Raw genomic sequence first — 21,454 nt, forward strand, 5'->3', positions numbered from 1 at the left:
ACTCTACTCTACTCTATTCTATTCTAATATTCTGTTCTGTTCTATTTCTATTCTATTCCATCCTAATATTCTATTCTATTCTATTCTTCTATTCAAATAATTCTCTCAACACTGTCAAACTATTTACTAAGTCTGCACTACTATTAATCTTCTCATCGTTCCCACCACCCATCTCGTCCCACTTATGACTGCAGGACTGTAACCTTGTTGCTGGTATCCTTATGATTTATATTGATACTGTTTCCCGATTGCTTATTTGTTCCCTATAACTATCATTAAGTGTTGTACCTTATGATTCTTGATGAACGTATCTTTTCTTTTTATGTACTCGGAGAGCGTATGCACCAAAGACAAATTCCTTGTGTGTCCAATCACACTTGGCCAATAAAATTCCATTCCATTCCATTCCATTCTTCTATTCTATTCTATTCTATTCTATTCTATTCTATTCTATTCTATTCTATTCTATTCTATTCTATTCCATTCTTTCTGAATTCTATTCTATTCCATTCTATTCTATTCTATTCTATTCTATTCTATTCTATTCTATTCTATTCTATTCTATTCTATTCTATTCTATTCTATTCCATTCTTTCTGAATTCTATTCTATTCTATTCTATTCTATTCTATTCTATTCTATTCTATTCTATTCTATTCTATTCTATTCTATTCTATTCTAATTTCAGTCTTCCTTATTTGCATAATGAACGTTATTCTTAACAATAGCCACAAAGTAAACTACTAACTACAAAAATGAGATTGTAATACACTTGGAGTTGGATGACGTCATCAGGCTCCGCCCACCCCCACCTCCCCTTCGAACATGACAGTCCGAGGCTCCACCTTCCTGCCCCTCCCTTCTTCCTTTCATCCGGCCCGTCCTTCCCTCTTTCTCCTTTCCCTCGGCTCGCCTCAGCAATCATCTGCGCGTGCGCGTCGGATACGCGGCTCTCGGTCTAGCGCGCGGAAATGGGGGGGGTGGAGCCGGCGGGGGAAAAAAAATATAGATTAATCCAGCGCGCGCAGGCGCGCTTGGTTTTTTAGAAACACGCATGCGCTCTTTGCTTGCGCTTTTGGGCGGGAAGATTCCGGAGGTGAGAGATGGCTTTGTAAACGCCTGAGGAGAATGTGCATGCTTAAGTCTACAAACTTAATTAAATCCTGTTTTTTGTTTTTTTCTCCTCACATAGAAGCGCCTTCTCTTCCTTTTTTTGCTCCTGAAGGATTACGAAACGAATCACCTCAGCAAATGCCTTAATCCGATTTTTATAGCCGAGAGAGGAGGGGAAAAACACTTTCCTAATTGGCAAATAAGGAAAGGAAGGGGGGGAAAAAAACACACCATCCCTCAGGCTTCCTTCCGCAGCTTTTCTATCCGGTTGCCCGGCTGAGGATAATGGGATATGCAGTCCCCTGTGGAAGTTTTATTTTCTCATTTTTTTTCCTCACAAGTTGCCCCCTTTTTTTAGTGCCTCAATCACAGAGATTGGTTTTATAGTGTGGGTAAATTTATAAAATCACCCCAAGAGTTGTCAGTGAGATGGGTGACAAATTTATAATTGTACATTATAAAAATAATAAACATAAATTTAATAAGTAATCCTAGGGCTGGAAGGGACCTCAGAGGTCTTCTAGTCCAACCCCCTGCCTCAAGCAGGAATCTTCATTCCATCTGAAAATAAATGGTGGTCCGATCTTTCCTTGAAAACTTCCAACAAATGAACAGCCATTTGTTATGTTATACATTAGGAATGTTCTTTAGTTAGAATCATGGAATCTTAGGGCTAGGAGGGACTTTAGAGGTCTTCTAGTCCAGGGGTCACCAACCTTTCGGACCTCAGGGACCACTAAATTCATAATTTTAAATCCCGCGGACCGCTAATATGATCTGCCTAATGACCGGCTGGATGGGCGTGGCTAGGTGGTCATGTGACTGGATGGGTGTGGCCAACTTGATGTCACTCACATCAAGTGAGTGGGCGAGGGGCACCTCGCCAGCCTCTACTCGCCCCTTCCCTGCCAGCCACTCCTCACCTGCCCGCCTGGGCTCCTTAGGGCCCCAACAGGAAGCAGTTGTTGGAGCCTAAGCAGCCATCACAAGAAAGAGTTGGCAAAACAGCTGGCTCAGTTCAAGTTGGATCTGACCGAGAAGGAGGCTCAGCAGAAGTACGTCATTGAGGACTCCGAACATAAACTTTTCAAGCAGAGGGAAGACCTCCGGGAGTGCAAGGCCAGGTACCGGTGCCTGGAGGCTCAGTGGGCTGAGATGGTCAGCCAGTTCTAGGTCATGATACAGTCCCACTGGAACAAGGCCCTCTGGCTCTTCGCCACCAGCGGCACTTTCCTCCAGCCTTTGTCCAAAGCCCTGCATCAGGCTGAAGCAGAAGTTGGAATTTCTGCCCCCCTCCGACCTACACAAGAAGACCCCGAAGGGGGGGACTCTCTGCAGTAACACAAACATTCATTGCACATATCTTGCCCAGGGGCCATAGTTTGAGGACCCATGATATAGTGCAATATAAAAAATGCAAATAATTTTTCTGCAGACCACCAAAATTTTCTCACGGACCACCAGTGGTCCACGGACCACCAGTTGGTGACCGTTGTTCTAGTCCAACCCCCTGCCTCAAGCAGGAGATGGGCACAGTGTTAAAAATGACAGAATGATTGGTTTGAATCCAAGGCAAATCATTCAACATCACAGTAATCCGAGCATATTGCCCTACCGCTGATTCATATTGCAAAATTCAAGCTTAAATTGAAAAAAGTTGGGAAAACCAGTAGGCCTTTATGCATGGAGGTGATGAATAGATTTAAGAAATTAGATCTGATAGACAAGGTGCTTGAAGAACTATGGATGGAGGTTTGTAACTTTGTACAGGAGGTGGTAAAACAATCCCAAAGAAAAAGAAATGAAAGAAAGCGAAGTGGCTGTTTGATGAGGCTTTACAAATAGCTGAGGAAAGAAGGAAAGCAAAAGATGAGAGAAAGGGAAAACTATGCCCAACTGAATGCAGATTTCCAAAGAATAGCAAGGAGAGATAAGAAGGCCTCAAATGGCAATGCAAAGAAAGAAAGGAAAATAATAGATTGGGAAAGACTAGAGATCTCTTTTTAAAAAATTGGAGACACCAAGGAAACATTTCGTGCAAAGATGGGCATTATAAAGGATAAAAATGGTAGGGACCTAACAAAAATAAAAGAAATTAAGAAGAGATGGCAAAAATACACAGAAGAACTATGTGAGAATGATCTTAATGTTCCTGATAACCACGGTGGTGTGATCACTGAACTCAAGCTAGATATCCTGGAGTATGAAGTCAACTGAACCTTAGGAAGCATTGCCAACAACAAAGCTAGCAGAGGTGATGGTATTGCAGCTGAGCTATTTAAAATCCTAAAAGATGATGCTTTAAAAGTGCTGCACTCAATATGCCAGCAAATTTGGAAAACATAACAGGAGCCAGGGGATTGGAAAAAGCAATTTATAATCCCCAAAAGGACAAAGCCAAAGAATACCCAAACTACCGTACAATTGTGCTAATTTCACTTGCTGTCAATATTGCACTCAAAATCCTGCAAGTTAGGCTTCAGTAGTATGAGAGCCGAGAACTACCAGAAGTACAAACTGGATTTCAAAGAGTCAGAGGAACTAGAGATTAAAGTGACAACATTTGCTGGATTATGGAGAAAGCAAAGAAGTGCCAGAAAAACTATTCTGCTTCATTGACTATGCTAAAGCTTTTTTTATGTGGATCGCAACAAATTGTGGAAAGTTCTTAAAGGGATGGGAGTGCCAAACCACCTTACCTGTCTCCTGAAAAAACATGCAGGCGGGTCAAGAAGCAACATTTAGAATTGGACATGGAAGAACTGATTGGTTCAAAACAGGGAAAGGAGTACGAGAAGGCTGATATATTGTCATCCTTCTTATTTAGCTTATATGTAGAGTACATCATGCAAAATACCAGGCTGGATAAATTATAAACTGGAATTAAGATTGCCAGGAGAAATAACAACCTAAGCAGATGGTACCATTTTGATGGCAGAAAGTGAAGAAGAACTAAAGAGCCTCTCGACAGTGAAAAAGGAGAGTGCAAAAGTTGGTTTGAACTTCAACATTAAAAAAAAAAGCCTAAGATGACATCTGGTCCCATCTCATCCTGGCAAACAGAAGGAAAAGAAATAGAAGCAGTGACAGATTTTATTTTCTTATGCTCCAAGATCACTACAGACAGCAACTGCAGCCATGAATTAAAAGAGGCTTGCTCCTTGGGAGGAAAGCTAGGGCAAACCTAGACAGCATATTAAAAAGCAGAGACATCACCTTGCCAACAAAGGTCAGTATGGTCAAAGCTATGGTTTTCCCAATAGTAATGGATGACCATGAGAGCTGAACCATAAGGAAGACTGAGCACCAAAGAATTGATGTTTCTGAATTATGGTTCTAGAGAAGACTCTTGAGAGTCCCTTGGACTACAAGGAGAATAAATCAGTCAATCTGAAAATAATTCAACTCTGTTTTTTGGAAGGACAGATACTGAAGCTGAAGCTCAATTCTTTGGCCACCAAATGAGAAGAGAGGGCTCCTTGGAAAAGACCCTGATGTTGAAAAAGATTGAAGGCAAAAGGAGAGGGGATGGCAGAAGAGGAGATGGTTAGATAGTGTCATGAATGAACATGAATTTGAGCAAATGCCAGGAGACAGTGGAGGACAAGGGAGCCTGCCATGCTATGGTCCATGGGGTTGCAAGAGTTGGACACACCTTGGCAACTAAACAACACCTCACAAGGAGCAACTGTCCAGGGTAGAAGTGGGCAATTTCATGATATGTCCTTTTTCCAGAGAGAATTTGCTAGCCAGAATTCACCTATGTCCACTGCAATGCTCTCTCCACTCATCTGGGGATATCTAATTTGCCTTGAAGCCCCACCAGAAGTTCAGTCCTTCCTGGAAGTTGTGGTGATCTTTTATGCAAATATATTTGAATTATTAACAAGGATCACAGACTAAAGAACAGCTTGTTAACAGACCTGATCTTTGAAAGATGTAATGGTGCTCCTATTCTGAGACCATCCCTTGATTCAGCCATCTTAAACAACTATCAACTAAGCTCCAACTTTTCCTGTTGAAAAGTGCTAGAGAAGCTTAATATGTTCAGAAATATGTGTCTTCTCTAGAAATTTCTTTTCTTCTTTTTATCTCACCCCAAATAGGTAGCTCTTTTTTTTTAATTTACTTGTATGTTGTATAAAGTAACCTCTCATGAAAGCTTTGCTTGCATCCCAAACCATTCTTATATCTGTACCTTTAAGATAATTATTCTTAAAAAACCTCTCCCAGAAAAGTATTTCATTTCTTGTGTGTATTTTCTTTGTGGTTTCTAAAAACAAATGTTTGCACACCCTCATATGTTTGATTATTGTAGCTACTTGCTTACTTAATACCACATGAATAAAATTGGACTCACTTATATTTCAAATAGACTAAAATTTATTGAGAAAACAACAATTTTCTTATTTTTGCAACAAAAGCAAGGAAAACAACATTGTTTCAATATATTCACTTTGCCAAAATTAATTATGTATTTCAGTAACAATATTAGTTTGATTTGGAAACTGTTTCAGTACATAAATGTTGCATGAAGACAAATTAATTATAACATATACAGATTATGTATTGTAAACGCAAGTAGCCAATAGTACTTTAAGCAATTACCTAGACTGTACACAAGTCATGCATTTGTTTAAAAGAACTTGCAAGCATGAAAACATGAAAATACAAATGAAAGGGTTTCTCCTTTTTTGTAAGTCATTTATTTCAAATTAAGATTGCCATTTTTTTATTTTAGCTTTGAAAAATTACAAAACTATGTATTCAACATTTAAAATATTTTCTTCCCTCTAGCCTGCCAAGTTAAGGAATACATTTCTGGCAAAATGTTCTACATGCAGCTGCTTATAAATAAGCGTGGGCCTTTGTCCAAGATATGGCTGGCTGCTCACTGGGATAAGAAAGTCACAAAGGCTCATATATTTGAATGCAATTTAGAAGCTACCATTGAAAAAATGCTCTCCCCTAAGGTATGGCTCTCATAAAATGTCACCAAAAATAATGTCTCCTATTTTTATTCAGCACTGGGTGTGGCATTATAAATTAAGTTCTTATAGCAAGACCTTGAAGATCTAGATATGTTTAGTCTTTCAGAAAAAACAAAACTAAAAAGGGTTGTTACACCAAAGAAAGTCAAGAACTCTTATCACCTCAGTATGTAACATATAGAATAATGTTTTCAAGTTACAGGAAGGCAGATTCTAATTTAAGATCAAGTAACAGTTCCTAACAATAGGAGCAGTTCAGTGGTAGAACCAATTATCCAGAGTGTTGGTAGGCTGAGAGAATAATTGCCCTAAAAGTCACCCATCTTCTGATAATTGGTCCAAAGTCACCCAGCCAGCATTCATGCCTAAGGTGGGACTAGAACTCCAAGTCTCTTGGTGATTGGCCCAAAGTCACCTAGCTGTCTTTCATGCGTAAGGCGGGACTAGAACTCCAAGTCTCCTGGTCATTGGCCCAAAATCATTCAGCTGGCTTTCATGCCTAAGCACAACATGATTAACCCAGTATTTTCTGAAAGTGATGCCCTCTCTTCCCATTTGGATACCATTAGCTACTCTCTTGGACTGGTTTTAAGAAAAATGAGAACCAGAAAAATTACTCTTAATTCCATTGTGATCTTTTCCATAAATAATACCAACTTTCCTCCCCCCCCCCAGTTTAAAATTGCTCTTCGTACCTTGGGACACCTTTTGCTAGGAGTGGTGAGGATTTATCACAGAAAGACCAAGTATCTTTTGACAGACTGCAGTGAAGCCCTACTTAAAATGCAATCAACTTTTCAACCAGGTATGATTTTCCTCTACTTGTTATTAACAAGCAGCTTATTAATGGTAAAGAAAGGGCTTTAATTTTCAAAAACAAAACAAGTGGTTCTTCAGAATTCAGGAGATACTTGAAAGGCAGTCTCAAGATCATAATAAAGCTGGAAGGAACCTTGGAGGTCTTCTAGTCCAACCCCCTGCTCAAGCAGGAGACCCTATACCATTTCAAACAAGTAGTGGATCATAAACTACTTCATTTAGAGATTGCAATTCTAAAAACCAAAGTAGAAGTAATTTCCAAAGACTTATTTCTGAATAGAATTGCCCTAGCAGCAGAATATTTTTGTAATTGTAATGGTATTATTCAATTGACAAATGAAGTAATATTTTCTATCATATAATTAATGACCACCAGGTAAAAATAAAAAAAATGTGAATACATTTGCTGGATGCCTTCAAATACCTGCCCATTTTTATCTTGCAGGATATATAAAGCTACATCATCCCACAGTTAATCTTACGTTATGTATTTTTCTTTAGGGCTTGTTGACCTTCCAAAAGGAAATTCTGAGGCTAATTATGATGCCATCACGCTTCCTGAAGAGTTTTATGATTTTGACACCCAACTTCCAGACACGAAGTAAATATTTTCCAACATTTGTTTATTGCTAAGAATAGAGCAAGTGAAAAGGGAGTGAATTCCTTCTGAATTCCCTTTTCTCAGGGACGGTGAATCACTCAAAACTTTATAGCAATAGCACTTTGATCATTTAGACTCACTGCCCAGAGACCAGATGCGTCACACACTGGCCACGCCCATCCCCAATTTAGCAAAGGGGGGGGAAGTTGCGATACATCATGTGACAACAACATGTCATCGCGAGTTTGACATCTCTGACTTAGACTTACATACTGCTTCACAGTGCTTTACAGCCCTCCCTAAGCAGTTTACAGAGTCAGCATATTTCCCCCCAACAATCTGGGTCCTCATTTTACCAACCTCGGAAGGACGGAAGGCTGAGTCAACCTTGAGCCTGGTGAGATTTGAACTGCCAAATTTCAGGCAGCCGGCGGTCAGCAGAAGTAGCCTGCAGTACTCCACTCTAACCACTGCGCCACTGCAGCTCTTGCCTACTTCTGCATAATACATGTGGAGGAACAAAAACACAATCCTTTTTCTCTGCTACAGGAAGTCATCTAGTGTCCACTCAATGTTACATTGAAAAAAGTGACCATTTTTCTCACGATCATTGCAGCATCCCCCATTTTCATGTGATCCAATATTTGGCAACTGACTCATGATGGTTGCAGTGTCCTGGGGTCATGTGATCACCTTTGGCCATCTTCTTGCAAGCAAAGTCAATGGGGAAGCCAGATTCACTTAACAACGTTGTTACTAATTTAACTACTGTAGAGATCCACTTAACGATTGTGGCAAGAAAGTTTGTAAAATAGGGCAAAATTCACTTAACAATTGTCTCAGCAAAAAAAATTTGGGGCTCAATTGTGGTTGTATGTTGAGAACTACCTGTACTGCCCTACAGGTCCTTCCCCATTATAAATTTTATTTTTATGGTGATGAATTTGAACTATTGTCTCTCCTTGCCTGTCAAATCCACAATTCTATATAGCTATAGTTCATCTAGTGGTGGTGCAGTGGTTAGAGTGCAGTACTGCAGTACTACTTCTGCTGACTGCCGGCTGCCAGCAGTTTGACAGTCCGAATCTCACCAGGCTCAAGGTTGACTCAGCCTTCCATCCTTCCGAGGTCGGTAAAATGAGGACCCAGATCATTGGGGGCAAATATGCTAACTCTGTAAACCGCTTTGAGAGGGCTGTAAAGCACTATATAAAGCTAAGTGCTATCAGTTATTATGGTCGTAAGTCAAGGACTACCTGTACATTGTTAGTTTCTAATTCTTGAACTGTATTTTTGGGATGAAGACAGATGAATGTAGTAACTGAAGCAGCCCTTGTTGCTAAATCTGTGCTACTAACCATTTCTTAATCCCTTTATGGAGTAGTAAGTGAAAGGCGGTAGAAGTGCAATTTCATTAGGATCAAATATATTAAAATATGATATGTTTTGTGAATTAGGACATTATGGTCCAGTTATGTAGCATTTCCTAAAGCTCTTTCTTCAGTTCATTTTCTTCTTTTCCAATAGTGCCATTGAGGTCGCCCAACATTTTACACTGCACCAGAGCAAAACTGAGGACATCACATTGACAGAATTTTATGGGCTGAATGTTCTCCATAGGGGCAATTTTGGTGAGGTTGCAACTCTTTTTCCCCTTGTAAATCAAAATACAAAAGGTTTTTATTTTATTTTCAAAAGTTGCTTTCTGGATTCAGTTTTTATAAGCAACTGATTTTAACTCGCTGCAAAGTATTTGCATGTCCGAGATATATATACATAGCTGAGTTATTCGTATGTGTTTCTCACAGATGAAGACATTGAAATTCCAAGACACGCTAGCTTTTTCAGTGACAGCTTCATAAACAGCTCCAACAGCCTCTTGGCTGATCACAGTTCTTCGAATTTAACTGGAGACAAAATTGCATTAGAGTATGATGGATTTGGAGATGAAGGAGCTGGAAGAGATATGATTGGTAGGTATAAACAAAATCCAGTCTAACTATAGCTGACCAATAGATTTTCTAAGATGTGCATAAGTTACCCAAAAAGTTTAGTAGCCTGGTTATGTTCTAGTAAAGCTTTTGCTTTTTCCTACATAGTCCTCGACTTACGACCGCAACTGAGCCCCACGTTTCTGTTGCTAAGCCAGGCAGTTGGTAAATGAGTTGTGCTCCATTTTACGTCCTTTTGCCATGGTTGTTAAGCAAATTGTTGCAGATGTTAAGTGAGTCATGTGATCGTCAAGCAAATCTGGCTTCCCCCATTGATTTTGCTTGTCGGAAGCCGACTGGGAAGGTCGCAAACGTTGATCACATGACCTGGGATAGTGCAACTGTCATAAATACACGCCAGTTGCCAAGTGCCTGAATTCTGATCACGTGACCATGGGAATGCAGCCACAGTCATACAGTAAAAGTGTGGGAACTGGTCATAAATTGCTTTTTTTCAGTGCCATTGTAACTTCAAACAATTACTAAGCGAATGGTTGAAAGTCAAGGACTACCTATATAAAATATGTACATAAATATGTACATAAAAAGAGGGTTTTTTTAAAAAAAAATGATATACTATAATTATTTATTATATACTATAATTATTTTCTTAAGATGATGTTCTTGGAACTGACCAGAATGGCCTCCTTGCAATATTTGACATGGAAGAGGAACTTCCTTTACCCCCCAAAGATCCAGTTGATAACAGAAAAGGTGAGTTCATTTTAAACTGTTTTACTAGTGTGAATAATGCTTCTAGAAATTACTCCTAACTCTGTGATTATCTGAATCGGCAGGCCCTACTTTGGATCCAAACAAGGCTGTATCTAAACATGAAACAAGACATCACCAACTTGATGAAACAACGTTATTGTGCAGTGAGGAAGAGGGCTTTGTTCTTTATCCTATTGTTGATCCAGGTTAGAATTGTTTGTTTCTGTCAGGAATAAAAATGCAATATAGAAGTGATGACACATCCAGAAAAGCATTTCATGGAAACATTTTTTTTTTCAATAGAAGTGGTCTTCTTAGTCTTCTTTATTTTCTAAAAAGGATTGTCCTTGATATGTTACATTCATTTGTTTATTTATTCATAGGATTTGCCTACTGCCTGAAACCAAATTCTAAGCAGCTTACAGAAATTACAAAACACAGTTCAAAATAAAATATAATTAATTACAACAGTAAATCTAAATCTAATTTGCCCGTTTTCAGCTCCTAAAGTAAGCCAGCTGAAGAAACAGACTTACTGGGAATCTGTTTTATTGTTAAGAGTATATCAGAACCTTGAAAACCTAACAGACATTCTCTCTCCTTCACCAACCCCTAACCCATACGCCTTATACCAAAGTGTCTATGGAGATTCTCAGTCATCTAGGTCATGGTTGTCCCAAAGGTGCTTTTTTCAAGAAACATCTGGACTTTCTGGTTATCCTTTGGAGACGTTTCACTCCTCATCCAAAGAGTTTCTTCAGCTCTGACTGGAGGGTGGGGAAGGGAAGGATTTATATTCCTTGCAGACAGCCGGTCATTTGCATCCTTTTAGAGAGCCGTTGAGGCCACTTGGAGGTTTGTCTGGGTCCCCAGGGTCACCTGAGTGGTGCAAACGGGTGTGGAGCCTTCTTGGAACTGTTGAAAGGACCATGTTGTAGACGGGAGCTAGACGATGTTGTATCCCTCCCCCTCTGTTGAGAGAGGGCTGTTCAATTTGGACACAGATGGCCTCTTTGACACCCTCTTCCAAACCAGCGGTCCTCTCTGTCCAAAATGTGGACTTTGCTGTCTTCAAAAGACTGGCCTTTGTCTTTTAAATGCAGATGGATGGCTGAATCTTCTACTAGATAAAAGAATGCAAACAACCAGGTGTCAGTCAGAGCTGAAGAAGCTTCTTGGATGAGAAGCGAAATGTCTTCAAAAAGAAAAACCAGGAAAGTCCCTGGTTTTGGGGACCTTATAGCAAAGAGAAATAAAGCAGAGTAATCTTGAGTTTCTTTCCTACTCTCTCTTCCCTTTAACAGCTCAGTTGGTGTTTATGTAATGGGTGTTGAATTCCTCCTACAGGTAGGTAGTCTATCTATAGGTAGTCCTCAACTTATGACCACAATTTAGCCCAAGCTTTTCCTTGCTAATCTACAGTTAAGTGAGTCACATGGTTGTTAAGTGAATCTGGCTTCCCGATTGACTTCGCTGGTCAGAAGATCGCAAAAGGGGATCACCCGACGCCGGGACATTACAATCGTCATAAATATGAGTCAATTGCCAAGCATCTGAATTTTGATCATGAGGCCATGGGGATGCTGCAAAAAGCATGTCAAAAACGGTCATAAATCAATTTTCACTGCCATTTTAATTTTGAATAGTCACTAAATGAATGATTGTAAATGGAGGACAACCTGTATATGCCGGTACTCCTCTATCTAATTTAAATGCTACCAGCTGGACTTGCCCACTCAGGTAGGTGCAGAACACTATAGCACCTTGCCCCAACTCCCAACCTTTGCAGGAAACCCAAAAGGATACTATGTTGAGTAACTGGAAATGGAAAGAGGATAAAAATAGTCTCACCATCTCCATTTAAGCTCGACCCCAAGTCTTTCATGAAGAGTGACCAGTGTGGTTTACCTCAGGAATCCCCAAACCTCGGTCCATGGACTGGCACCAGGCCGGGTATGCCAGAAACTGGGCTACGCAAACAAGCAAAGCCCCATCTTGTGGGATACAGACAGCACATGAAACCATGACCTCTCCAGAACGCAGAAAAATCTCTCCCCAGGGAACCCCACCCTGTCGCCCCAAAGGCTTGGGGGCCATTGGTTTAACCTCATGCCCAGATCTGAACCTACCAAAGAGGTCTAGATCAGTGTCTGCCCCTCATCCACTTTTTTTTTTTTTTGAGTTTTATATTTTAACCTTGTCCTGAACAAAATAAATATAGGTAAAGGTAAAGGTTCCCCTCGCGCATATATCCTAGTTGTTCCCAACTCTAGGGGGCGGTGCTCATCTCCATTTCAAAGTCGAAGAGCCAGCGCTGTCCGAAGACATCTCCACAGTCATGTGGCCGGCATGACTCAACGCCAAAGGCGCACGGAACGCTGTTCCTTTCCCACCAAAGGTGGTCCCTATTTTTTCTACTTGCATTTTTTACCTGCTTTCAAACTGCTACGTTGGCAGAAGCTGGGACAAGTCACAGGAGCTCACCCCGTTACGCGGCACTCGGGATTCGAACCACTGAACTGCCGACCTTTCAATCGACAAGCTCAGCGTCTTAGCCACTGAGCCACCGCGTCCCTTTTTATGTATGTATATGTATGTAAAAAAAAGGTGGAAGGTTCTTTGCAATACCAACATTTTATTAGCCCTGCAAAGATAAATATGGATTAGTACGATGTGATAATTATCTGCTTAGCACTCCCTGGTTGGCATGTAACATGCCCTTTGTGTATGTCTCTTGTATGTAGCTCTCCTAAAGAAACAAAAAAGTAAAAAGAAAAGGAAGTTACTCATTGACCCGGTGAAGCAGCTCAGCAAAGCTACCATGCAAAAGCAGCTTACAAATTACGAGGATACGCTAGCCGCCTTGCATATTGCACCTCCAACCAAGAAGCTGATGGTTTTACAAGAGTTGGGCAGCGTAGACAAACTTCTGACCAGACCCACCCAGCCTTTCTTTAGTGAAGATCTGCAGAGGGTAACAATTTAGGGCCTTATATGTTATTTTCATTATTGCTATATAACACAAAGTAGGCATATGTAAGCCTTTACCATCCTAGATGGTTTCATAGATTTAAATGATGGGTGGAGGGCAGGTGAAGACCAAGTGAAGAGTTTCTCATAATGATGGCTATTTGGTTCTTTTGTGCCTTCAACACTCTTTTTGACTCCTGGTAACTGCCTGATCTAGTTCCTGTAGGGTTTTGGAAACCTTTCTCCAACGTAGTTTGCCATTGCCTCCTTCCTAGGGCTGAGAGAAAGGGTTTGGCCCAAGATCACCCAGGTGGCTTTATGTCTAAGGCAGGACTAGAACTCGGAGTCACCCAGTTTTTAGCCTGATGCCTTAACCGCTACATCAAACTGACTCTTCAGTTGCAGGGGAGTCAGAATTAAGAGTGAGTTCTTAAGGGTTACTTATGGGATTTCCTGGGCATCTAATTAGATACTGTAGAGCAGTGGTCCCCAACCTTTTTATCGCCGCGGACCAATCAGCCTTTGATAATTTTACCGTGGCCCGCTGAGCGTGCACCGGGGTGGGGGCTTTGGGCCACACGTGCGTACCTGCGCGGGGCTCTCTTCCCTGGAGCCTTTGCGCACGGCCCAGGAGCTTTTGCGCACGGCCCAGGAGCTTTTGCGCACGGCCCAGGAGCCTTTGCGCTGCAGCGTTCATGTCCCCCGGCCGCTGCGCGGCCCGGTGCCAGGTACTCCATGGCCCGGCACCAGTCCGCGGACCGGGGGTTGGGGACCACTGCTGTAGAGGCCTTTAATTTTATACACCACCATTTTTATGTCCTTGAAGTATTGCCAAATATTGGGCCTCTGCTTAGAAATTTATGTCAAATTCAGGGGTCTCCAAACATGACAATTTTAAGACTTGTGGACTGGGAAATTGTATCCTTCCTTTCCTTCCTTCCTTCCTTCTTCCTTCCTTCCTTTGCCTTTTTGCATTACAGCCATCTTTTAAAAACATCTGAGACTGTGTGTTAGGAGTTGTCTGACATACAGATACACACAAATATACACACACACCATTTGCTGCTTGCAGGTTCACACGTTTAAAATTGCAGTTTACGTAGCTCAAATTGGCTGGGGAATTCTGGGAGTTGAAGTCCACGAGTCTTAAAGTTGCCACAGTTGGAGACCCCTGATGTAATTGATGAATACTAATAGTGAAAGTTAGTGTTTAATGATCAGGACTGGTGATTGTCCTTTGCTGGAAGAGCAATTAAAGCCTCACTAGATGTGAATACATCAGTAAATGTAAAAGTGAAATATCCAACAATATGGCCACTCCATCGTAATTCAGGTAGGTGGTCTATGTTTCAGGCTTTAATGCCTAGTTTAACTTCACACATATCAAATATGACTGTTAGATGTATAACCTGCCTTTTATTCAGGAGTTCAAGGCGGTATATATTGTGCTGTCTTTTTCTATTTTTCTCTAAGATAGCATCGATGATGTAGGTTTAGCTAAGAACAATGATTGGCCCAAAGTCACCCAGGGAACTTTCATGTCTGAGGGTACAATTAAAATGCCTGTAGTGCTCAACGTATGACCAAAATTGAGTCCAAAACTTCTGTTGCTAAGCGAGGCAGTTCTTATGATTTTTTTACCCCATTTTACGACTTTTCTTGCCACCATTATTAAGTCAATCACTGCAGTTGTTAAGTCAGTCCCATGGTTGTTAAGTGAATCTGGCTTCCCCACTGACTTTTCTTGTCCCAAAATGTGATCACATGACTCCAGAACACTGCAACTGTCACAAATATGAGTCAGTTGCCAAGTGTCTGAATTTTTATTACCTAATCTTGGGGATGCTGCAACAATCATAACTATGAAAAATGATCACCAGTCAATTTTTTTCAGTGCCCTTGTAATTTCAAATGGTCACTAAATGAACTGTTGTAAGTCGAGGCCTTCCTGTATAATCCTTTTTCCAAACGATATCATGTTGACACACCAGGAAATGATTGGCTATTTTTTTCCTTCCTGTTTTAGTATAGTCTTGGCACTTGACATGCTTTTTCCAGCATAGTCAATGGTTATAGTCCAGCAGCAACTATAATGAAACCTAATTGATAGATTCCCGGGGCAAAACTGTTTCTAAATTGATCCAGCTGAACAGAGGGATCACTTTGTAGAGCAATAAAGAGCTTCTTGGCAAGATTAAAAAACAGATTGCAGTTTACGTGAAGGCTCACATTTGAAATAGCTTGACAGCTATATACCTAGACGTTATATTTAATTATGAATTAAACATTGCTCGGTAGCTGTAGAAAGCTTTCTGTAGCAACAAAAAGCTTAAGCAAAATAAGACTTATCAAATTACCTCGAGTTAATTTGTGGGTTTTTTTGCAGCTGTTTGCTAAATGTCTCAAGATTAGAAGAAAAAAATGGGAACAAAAGACTGAAGAAAGAAGCAAACAACAAAATGCCCAAGGCAGGAGTCTATATTTTTTTCCCCTTACAATTCTTTAATATCATTACAGATAGTCCTCGACTTATGACCCCAATTAAGTCCCAAATTTCCATTGCTAACCATTTTTGCAGTTGTTAAGCAACCACAGCAGTCATAAGTGCAAGCCCATTGTTTGCTGTGAGATCGGTTTTGCCAAAAATGGAAGTAAGCACCAGTTTTCCACAAAAGTATCATAAAATGTTGTTGAGTGACCGCAGGATATTGCAAACAGTCATAAATGTGGCTGTGCTGCCAAGGTTCCAAAATATGGTCACATGACCATGAGGAGTGGGGGGCAACCATCAGAATTTTGGATTCGGTTATAAATTCTCATTTTCAGATAGATTATAACTTCAGTCGCTAAGTGATCTGTCTTAAATCGAGGACTAGATGAAGTGGCACCTCATTGCTTCATGAAAAAAAAATCTTAAATGTTTGACTAGAATATGGTGAACTGCAATTTGGACACATTGGAAATTTCAAATTTCAAATTTTAAAACTTAAATAGTATAAACTGAGATTATATGCAAATGATTATTTATTGGTAATGGCAATTAATTGATAAGTACCTTGGACAAGAATTAACTACTTTCTCTTATTATCAATATAGAACTATCAGTAGCAGAAAGCTTAAATATACAGCAGGACATCCCCAAAAATTATCCCCCAAAAGAATCTGTGTTACAAAGTAGCAGAAATGAAAGGGGTGACAATACATTTTTTATAACTATGGTAAGTACTTTCAGAACAAATTAAGCTTTAATATGTTTAGGCAATAGGTGTATTTTGTTCCATCAAAATGGGTAAACTGGACTTCTTACAAAGTTGACAAATTACAGTTTAATCCTCCTAAACCTTCTAAAATGTTCATATTTAACATCACAGAACTCTAAAATTCCATCACACTCTTGAACAGGAGTGAGACGGATATATTTTTGACTTTCCAAACTTCATTCCTATTTGGTTCCTACTTATTCCTATTTGGTTAGTATTTTTACAAATATTAGCCAAATCCTTCTTTACTTAACTTTTAGAGATCACAAGCTTAACTGGGTACTGTCACTTAATTGAGCAGTTATTTATATTTACTTATTAAAGTATCTATTTCTAGCTCTTCTCATATCAAAGCATAATTCATGATGACTTAACAGCATTGAAATTCATAACAAGTTTGAGCCACAGTTAAAATGTAAATTTGGTAAAGAGACAGTTCATAAATATTATGGGCTATATAATTTCATTCACAAATGCCCAAATAAATGGGATTTATATCCCGATTTGCCTCCAGGCCTGATTACATGGCTCTTCCAGCCCTGTTTTATCATGATGTTAATCCTCTGGTTGGATTAAAAGATAAAGTTTGATCTCAAATTATCCAGTGAAGTGATAAGCTATCCAGTTGAATGGGGATTTTATAGCTTCAGTTCAACACTCAGTATACTGAAGGGGGGGGGGTGAAGGATCTCAGAAAAAAAAAAGAAGTCATAATATTCTGTGTTTCTAATTAAGAATTGCCTGAAACAGAATTGTTTGCAATAGGGTAGGTTGTCATGTTTTCCACCTGCAGCTTCCATTATTTTCTCATTTCTTTTTTTGTGTGAAGTATAAAATACAGCAGAGAAATACAGACTCCATTTTAACTATTCATTTTCTGCAGAATAATAAACACAGGAGCAGAACAGAGCTGACGCAGATTTGTTTCCCCCCCCCCACTCTTCCTTTAATACCAGGAATCAGTTAATGATGTGTCTGCTTTGTCCGATGACCTTTTACCATCTTCAGTACAACAAGAATTCGAAAACGGGCAAGCTGTCTTGGAAAATGTAATGTTTACAATCATCTAAACTTCAATACTGAATAGTGACCATGTAGCACTTGTGGAACAATATGAATCTGGACAATGGATCCTTTTCTGAATGGGGAAAAAAAAATTCAAAGATCTTTCCATTCCAGCTAGTTCTCGATTTACAGCCGTTCATTCAGTGGCCGTTGGAAGTAAAGACGGCACTAGATGAATGGTGGTTAAGATCGGTCCTTAGAGTTCTGGCAATCCCAGCATCCCCCCCCCGCCCCCGCAGTCACATGATTGCAATCTGGATATTTGGTAACCCGTTCCCAGAACCAATCGCCAAGCGCCCCCGTGATCGCAAGATCACAATTTGCAACTTTCCATGCCGGCTTCCCCAGAAACTCAAAAGGAGATGCCAGCAGGGAAGATCACAAATCGCTGGGGTAAGCCTCCCCTACCTACATACCTCTCCCCAGCCCTTCTTTCCATCCATCACTAAGCTTAACACTCCATGCACTCCCAGTTGCTATCGTCAATCCCACCGTTAGGCGATGCAACTTCCTGATCCACTTCCCACAACCAAAGTCAGTAAGGAAGCTAATAGGAAGTTGCATGACCCAGGTCCACAGGACAGGTGATTGCTGCTAAATGGGGGAAAAAGTGAGGGTGGGGAAGGATGTACTGGAGTGCACAAGAGAGGTGCAAGGGTGTGTGTACAAAGGTGCAAGGGTATGTGTGAGAGGTACTGCATAGTAAGGTGAGGATAAGATGAGGGGTGCAGGTTGGGAAGGGAGCATAGTAATGCATAAGAGTCACCATGTGGGTCAGGGAGCGTGCATGAGAAGTGCAGCATAAGGAGGGTGGCCGAGAGGCGCCATGGGGTAAACTCAGTTTTCATCCATTAGGAAAAGTTTCCTTTGGAGGTATGTTTTCTTAGAAAGTTTTATGTTTCTGATGCTTTCTTTTAATGAGTTTTTTTGCTCACCTGGTAATATCAGTAGAATAATAAATTTTTAATTTGTACTTTTGATTTGAATTCGATGTGCATTATTCTTTGCTCAGTGTGTGGTGCAATTTATTTCATTTTTTAAAAAGTCCTTTAAGAATAATCAGAGTTTTTAAAAATTAAATAACGTCTCTGATAGTTCTATGCTCTATGGGCAGTTTTACTGATACATTTAATCAACTTTATTAAAGAATGGCAAATTTAGGTACGTGGTCTGGTTTGCCAAATCAATTATGTAGAACAAATGTTCCTAGTGAAATTTCCTAGAGAAGATGATAACTAGAAGACAAGGCTTGGGAAGTCATATATGAGCTATGTCTATTCTTTATTTTTATGCTGCCTTTTATCTTCATTCAGGTGAATTTTATCAATAAGTAATTGTTTTGATCTGCGATATAGGGATCCCAGACAAGTAATTTGGACAATGAAGAACAAAGGAGAAGTAAGAGAACATTAAAGCTATTAAATACTTTCCGGGTAAGATATTACCAAACATAATAAACCTTTCTTCATGTTATTTAATCACTAAAATGGCCTGATAACTCCAGTTTAAAAGGATGTGAAACTGTTTTTTTTTAAATATAATAGTAACATATAGAAAACAAACAGAAAAAAACAAACATATGTTGATTAAGAATGAAGGAAAAACTCTAAATATACTAGGGTGATTAAAGCAAATTAAATGTGAGTTGGGAAAAGGCAGAAAGAATGACAGAAAAGACCTATATAATATCCATGGACATATTAATATAAATACATTCGATATCTAAACACATGATTAAATCTAAAACTATCTAAAACTTCTCATTTTAGGCCATGAAGAATTAAAAAAAAAAACAGATGCATACCCTGAATCTATTCCTTGAAATCAAGAGGATATTTGTCATATTTGCCATTCTATTTCTGTAAAATCATCCTCTTTGCTGTGCCCCAGGCTCAAGCCAAAGCTCTTCATGAAATGGCAGATAGCGTGTTTTAGCAATATAATCCAACCTCATGTTAAAGTCTTTATCATTTTACCCAGGCCGTAATTCTAGCCAGCTCTTATTCCTAAACTGCCAGTGACTCATCCTTATCCTGCGTTTTCTGGACTGAAAATCAAGAGGGCAAAAAGAATACTTTATCCTTATGCCAGCTGACTTGCGCTACTTTTTCCCCAATATTCAGTTGAAATGATGTGCGGATCTCTTCAGATATTCATACAAGTGGTCCTCAACTTACGACCACAATTGAGCCCAAAATTTCCGTTGCAAAGCCAGACAAGTTGTTAAGTGAGTTTTGCTCAGTGGAACAACTTGCCTGCAGAAGTTGTGAATGCCCCAACACTGGACATTTTTAAGAAGATGTTGGATAACCATTTGTCTGAAGTGGTGTAGGGTTTCCCGCCTGGGCAGGGGGTTGGACTAGAAGACCTCCAAGGTCCCTTCCAACTCTGTTATTCTATTCTATTCTATTCTATTCTATTCTATTCTATTCTATTCTATTCTATCACTTCTTGTGTCCTTTTGACAAGCAAAGTCAAGGTGGAAGCCAGATTCACTTTGCAGCCAAGTTACTAACTTGACAATTGCAGTGAGTCACTTAACAAGAAAGGTCATATACAATGAGGTAAAAGACACTTAACAACTGTCTTGCTTAGCAACAGAAATTTTGGGCCACATTGTGGTCGTAAGTCTAGCTAGCACTACCTGTATATAAGAAGCCCCATAAACTACTTAATACAATTAGGACAAAAATTTTAAAACATGAAGCATTATAAATTAAAACATTCCAATTGATATCAGACTGGACCAACGCATAACCAGGATGGAGATGGATCATCTAATCTATTAGCCACTTTTGCCTCTGGGCTCTAAATCAATTGGCAGAGCCAGAACTTCAGGCCATTCCAGAAGGACAAGAGGGTGGGAGCAGATTTAGCCAGTGGATTGCCCCTTGTGGCTACATGCTTGACAAAGTAGGATTAACAGATTAAGAGAGTTGGAAGGGACCTTGTAGGTCATCTAGTCCAACCCCCCCACCCAAGCAGGAAACCCTACACCATTTCTGACAGATGGCAGTCCAGTTTTTTCTTGAAAGCCTCCAGTGATGAAGCTCCCACAACTTCTGAATAACCGAATAATAACAAATTAACAGAGTTGGAAGGGACCTTGTAGGTCATCTAGTCCAACCCCCCGCCCAAGCAGGAGACCCTACACCATTTCGGACAGATGGCAGTCCAGTTTTTTCTTGAAAGCCTCCAGTGATGAAGCTCCCACAACTTCTGAAGGCAACTTCTGTTCCTTCGGTTGATTGCTCTCACTGTCAGAAAATTTCTCCTTATTTCCAGATTCAATCTCTCCTTGATCAGTTTCCATCCATGATTTCTTGTCTGGCCTTCATCAATTCTGCACATTTGTTCTTCCACCTTAGACTCTCTATCCCATTTTCCTATCGACAGTTCTTGGTCCGTATGAACCGCCAAAGGCAGACAGCCTCTCTCATAAAGCTGCTTTGTGGTCCATTCCAGATACAGAATTAGCCTCCGCTCATAATACATCCATCTCATTCATTTATTCATTCATTCATTCATTCATTCATTCATTCATTCATTTATTTATTTATTTATTTATTTATTTATTTCTCCCCTGCAGCACTTCGAACAACAAGGAGCAAAATCGTTCAGCTTTCTCTCCCTCTGCAAGGACCAGAACAAGAAAGAAGTGGCAGAGAACTTCTACAGCTTGCTGGTTCTCCAGAAAGAACAAACGATTGAGCTGGCCCAGTCAGCTCCTTACGCTGATATTATAGTGACCGCGGGACCCAGGTTTCGTACTCTCTGAAGGCCAGAGAAGGCCCCTCGAAACACAGATTGGAAACTGACTGTTCCCTTTAAGCAAAATTCAGCCTCCCTTTTCTGAGTCAAGTAGAGACAACTAGCAACAATTAAGATATAATGTAAGTAGCCTGCCTAGCAGTCAAGCTGCAAGCTGAAA

The 21,454-nt window shown here is 40.1% G+C and overlaps 1 protein-coding gene across 1 annotated transcript; it reads left to right on the forward strand.

The window, feature by feature from the left end:
- The first annotated feature begins 5,941 nt into the window (after window positions 1–5,941).
- On the forward strand, window positions 5,942–21,301 carry RAD21L1 (RAD21 cohesin complex component like 1). The gene is made up of 13 exons (XM_070940262.1): window positions 5,942–6,085; window positions 6,779–6,908; window positions 7,424–7,523; window positions 9,051–9,154; window positions 9,332–9,496; window positions 10,130–10,228; window positions 10,312–10,434; window positions 12,973–13,202; window positions 15,585–15,666; window positions 16,295–16,416; window positions 17,415–17,507; window positions 18,879–18,956; window positions 21,113–21,301. The coding sequence occupies exons 1-13, from the start codon at window positions 5,942–5,944 to the stop codon at window positions 21,299–21,301; spliced, it is 1,659 nt and encodes a 552-aa protein (XP_070796363.1).
- The last annotated feature ends 153 nt before the right edge of the window (window positions 21,302–21,454 follow it).

The sequence above is a fragment of the Pituophis catenifer genome, unplaced genomic scaffold (assembly GCF_029215685.1).
Source record: "Pituophis catenifer annectens isolate HBS135680 unplaced genomic scaffold, rPitCat1.0.hap2 SCAF_3, whole genome shotgun sequence".
Taxonomy (NCBI): Eukaryota; Metazoa; Chordata; class Lepidosauria; order Squamata; family Colubridae; genus Pituophis; species Pituophis catenifer.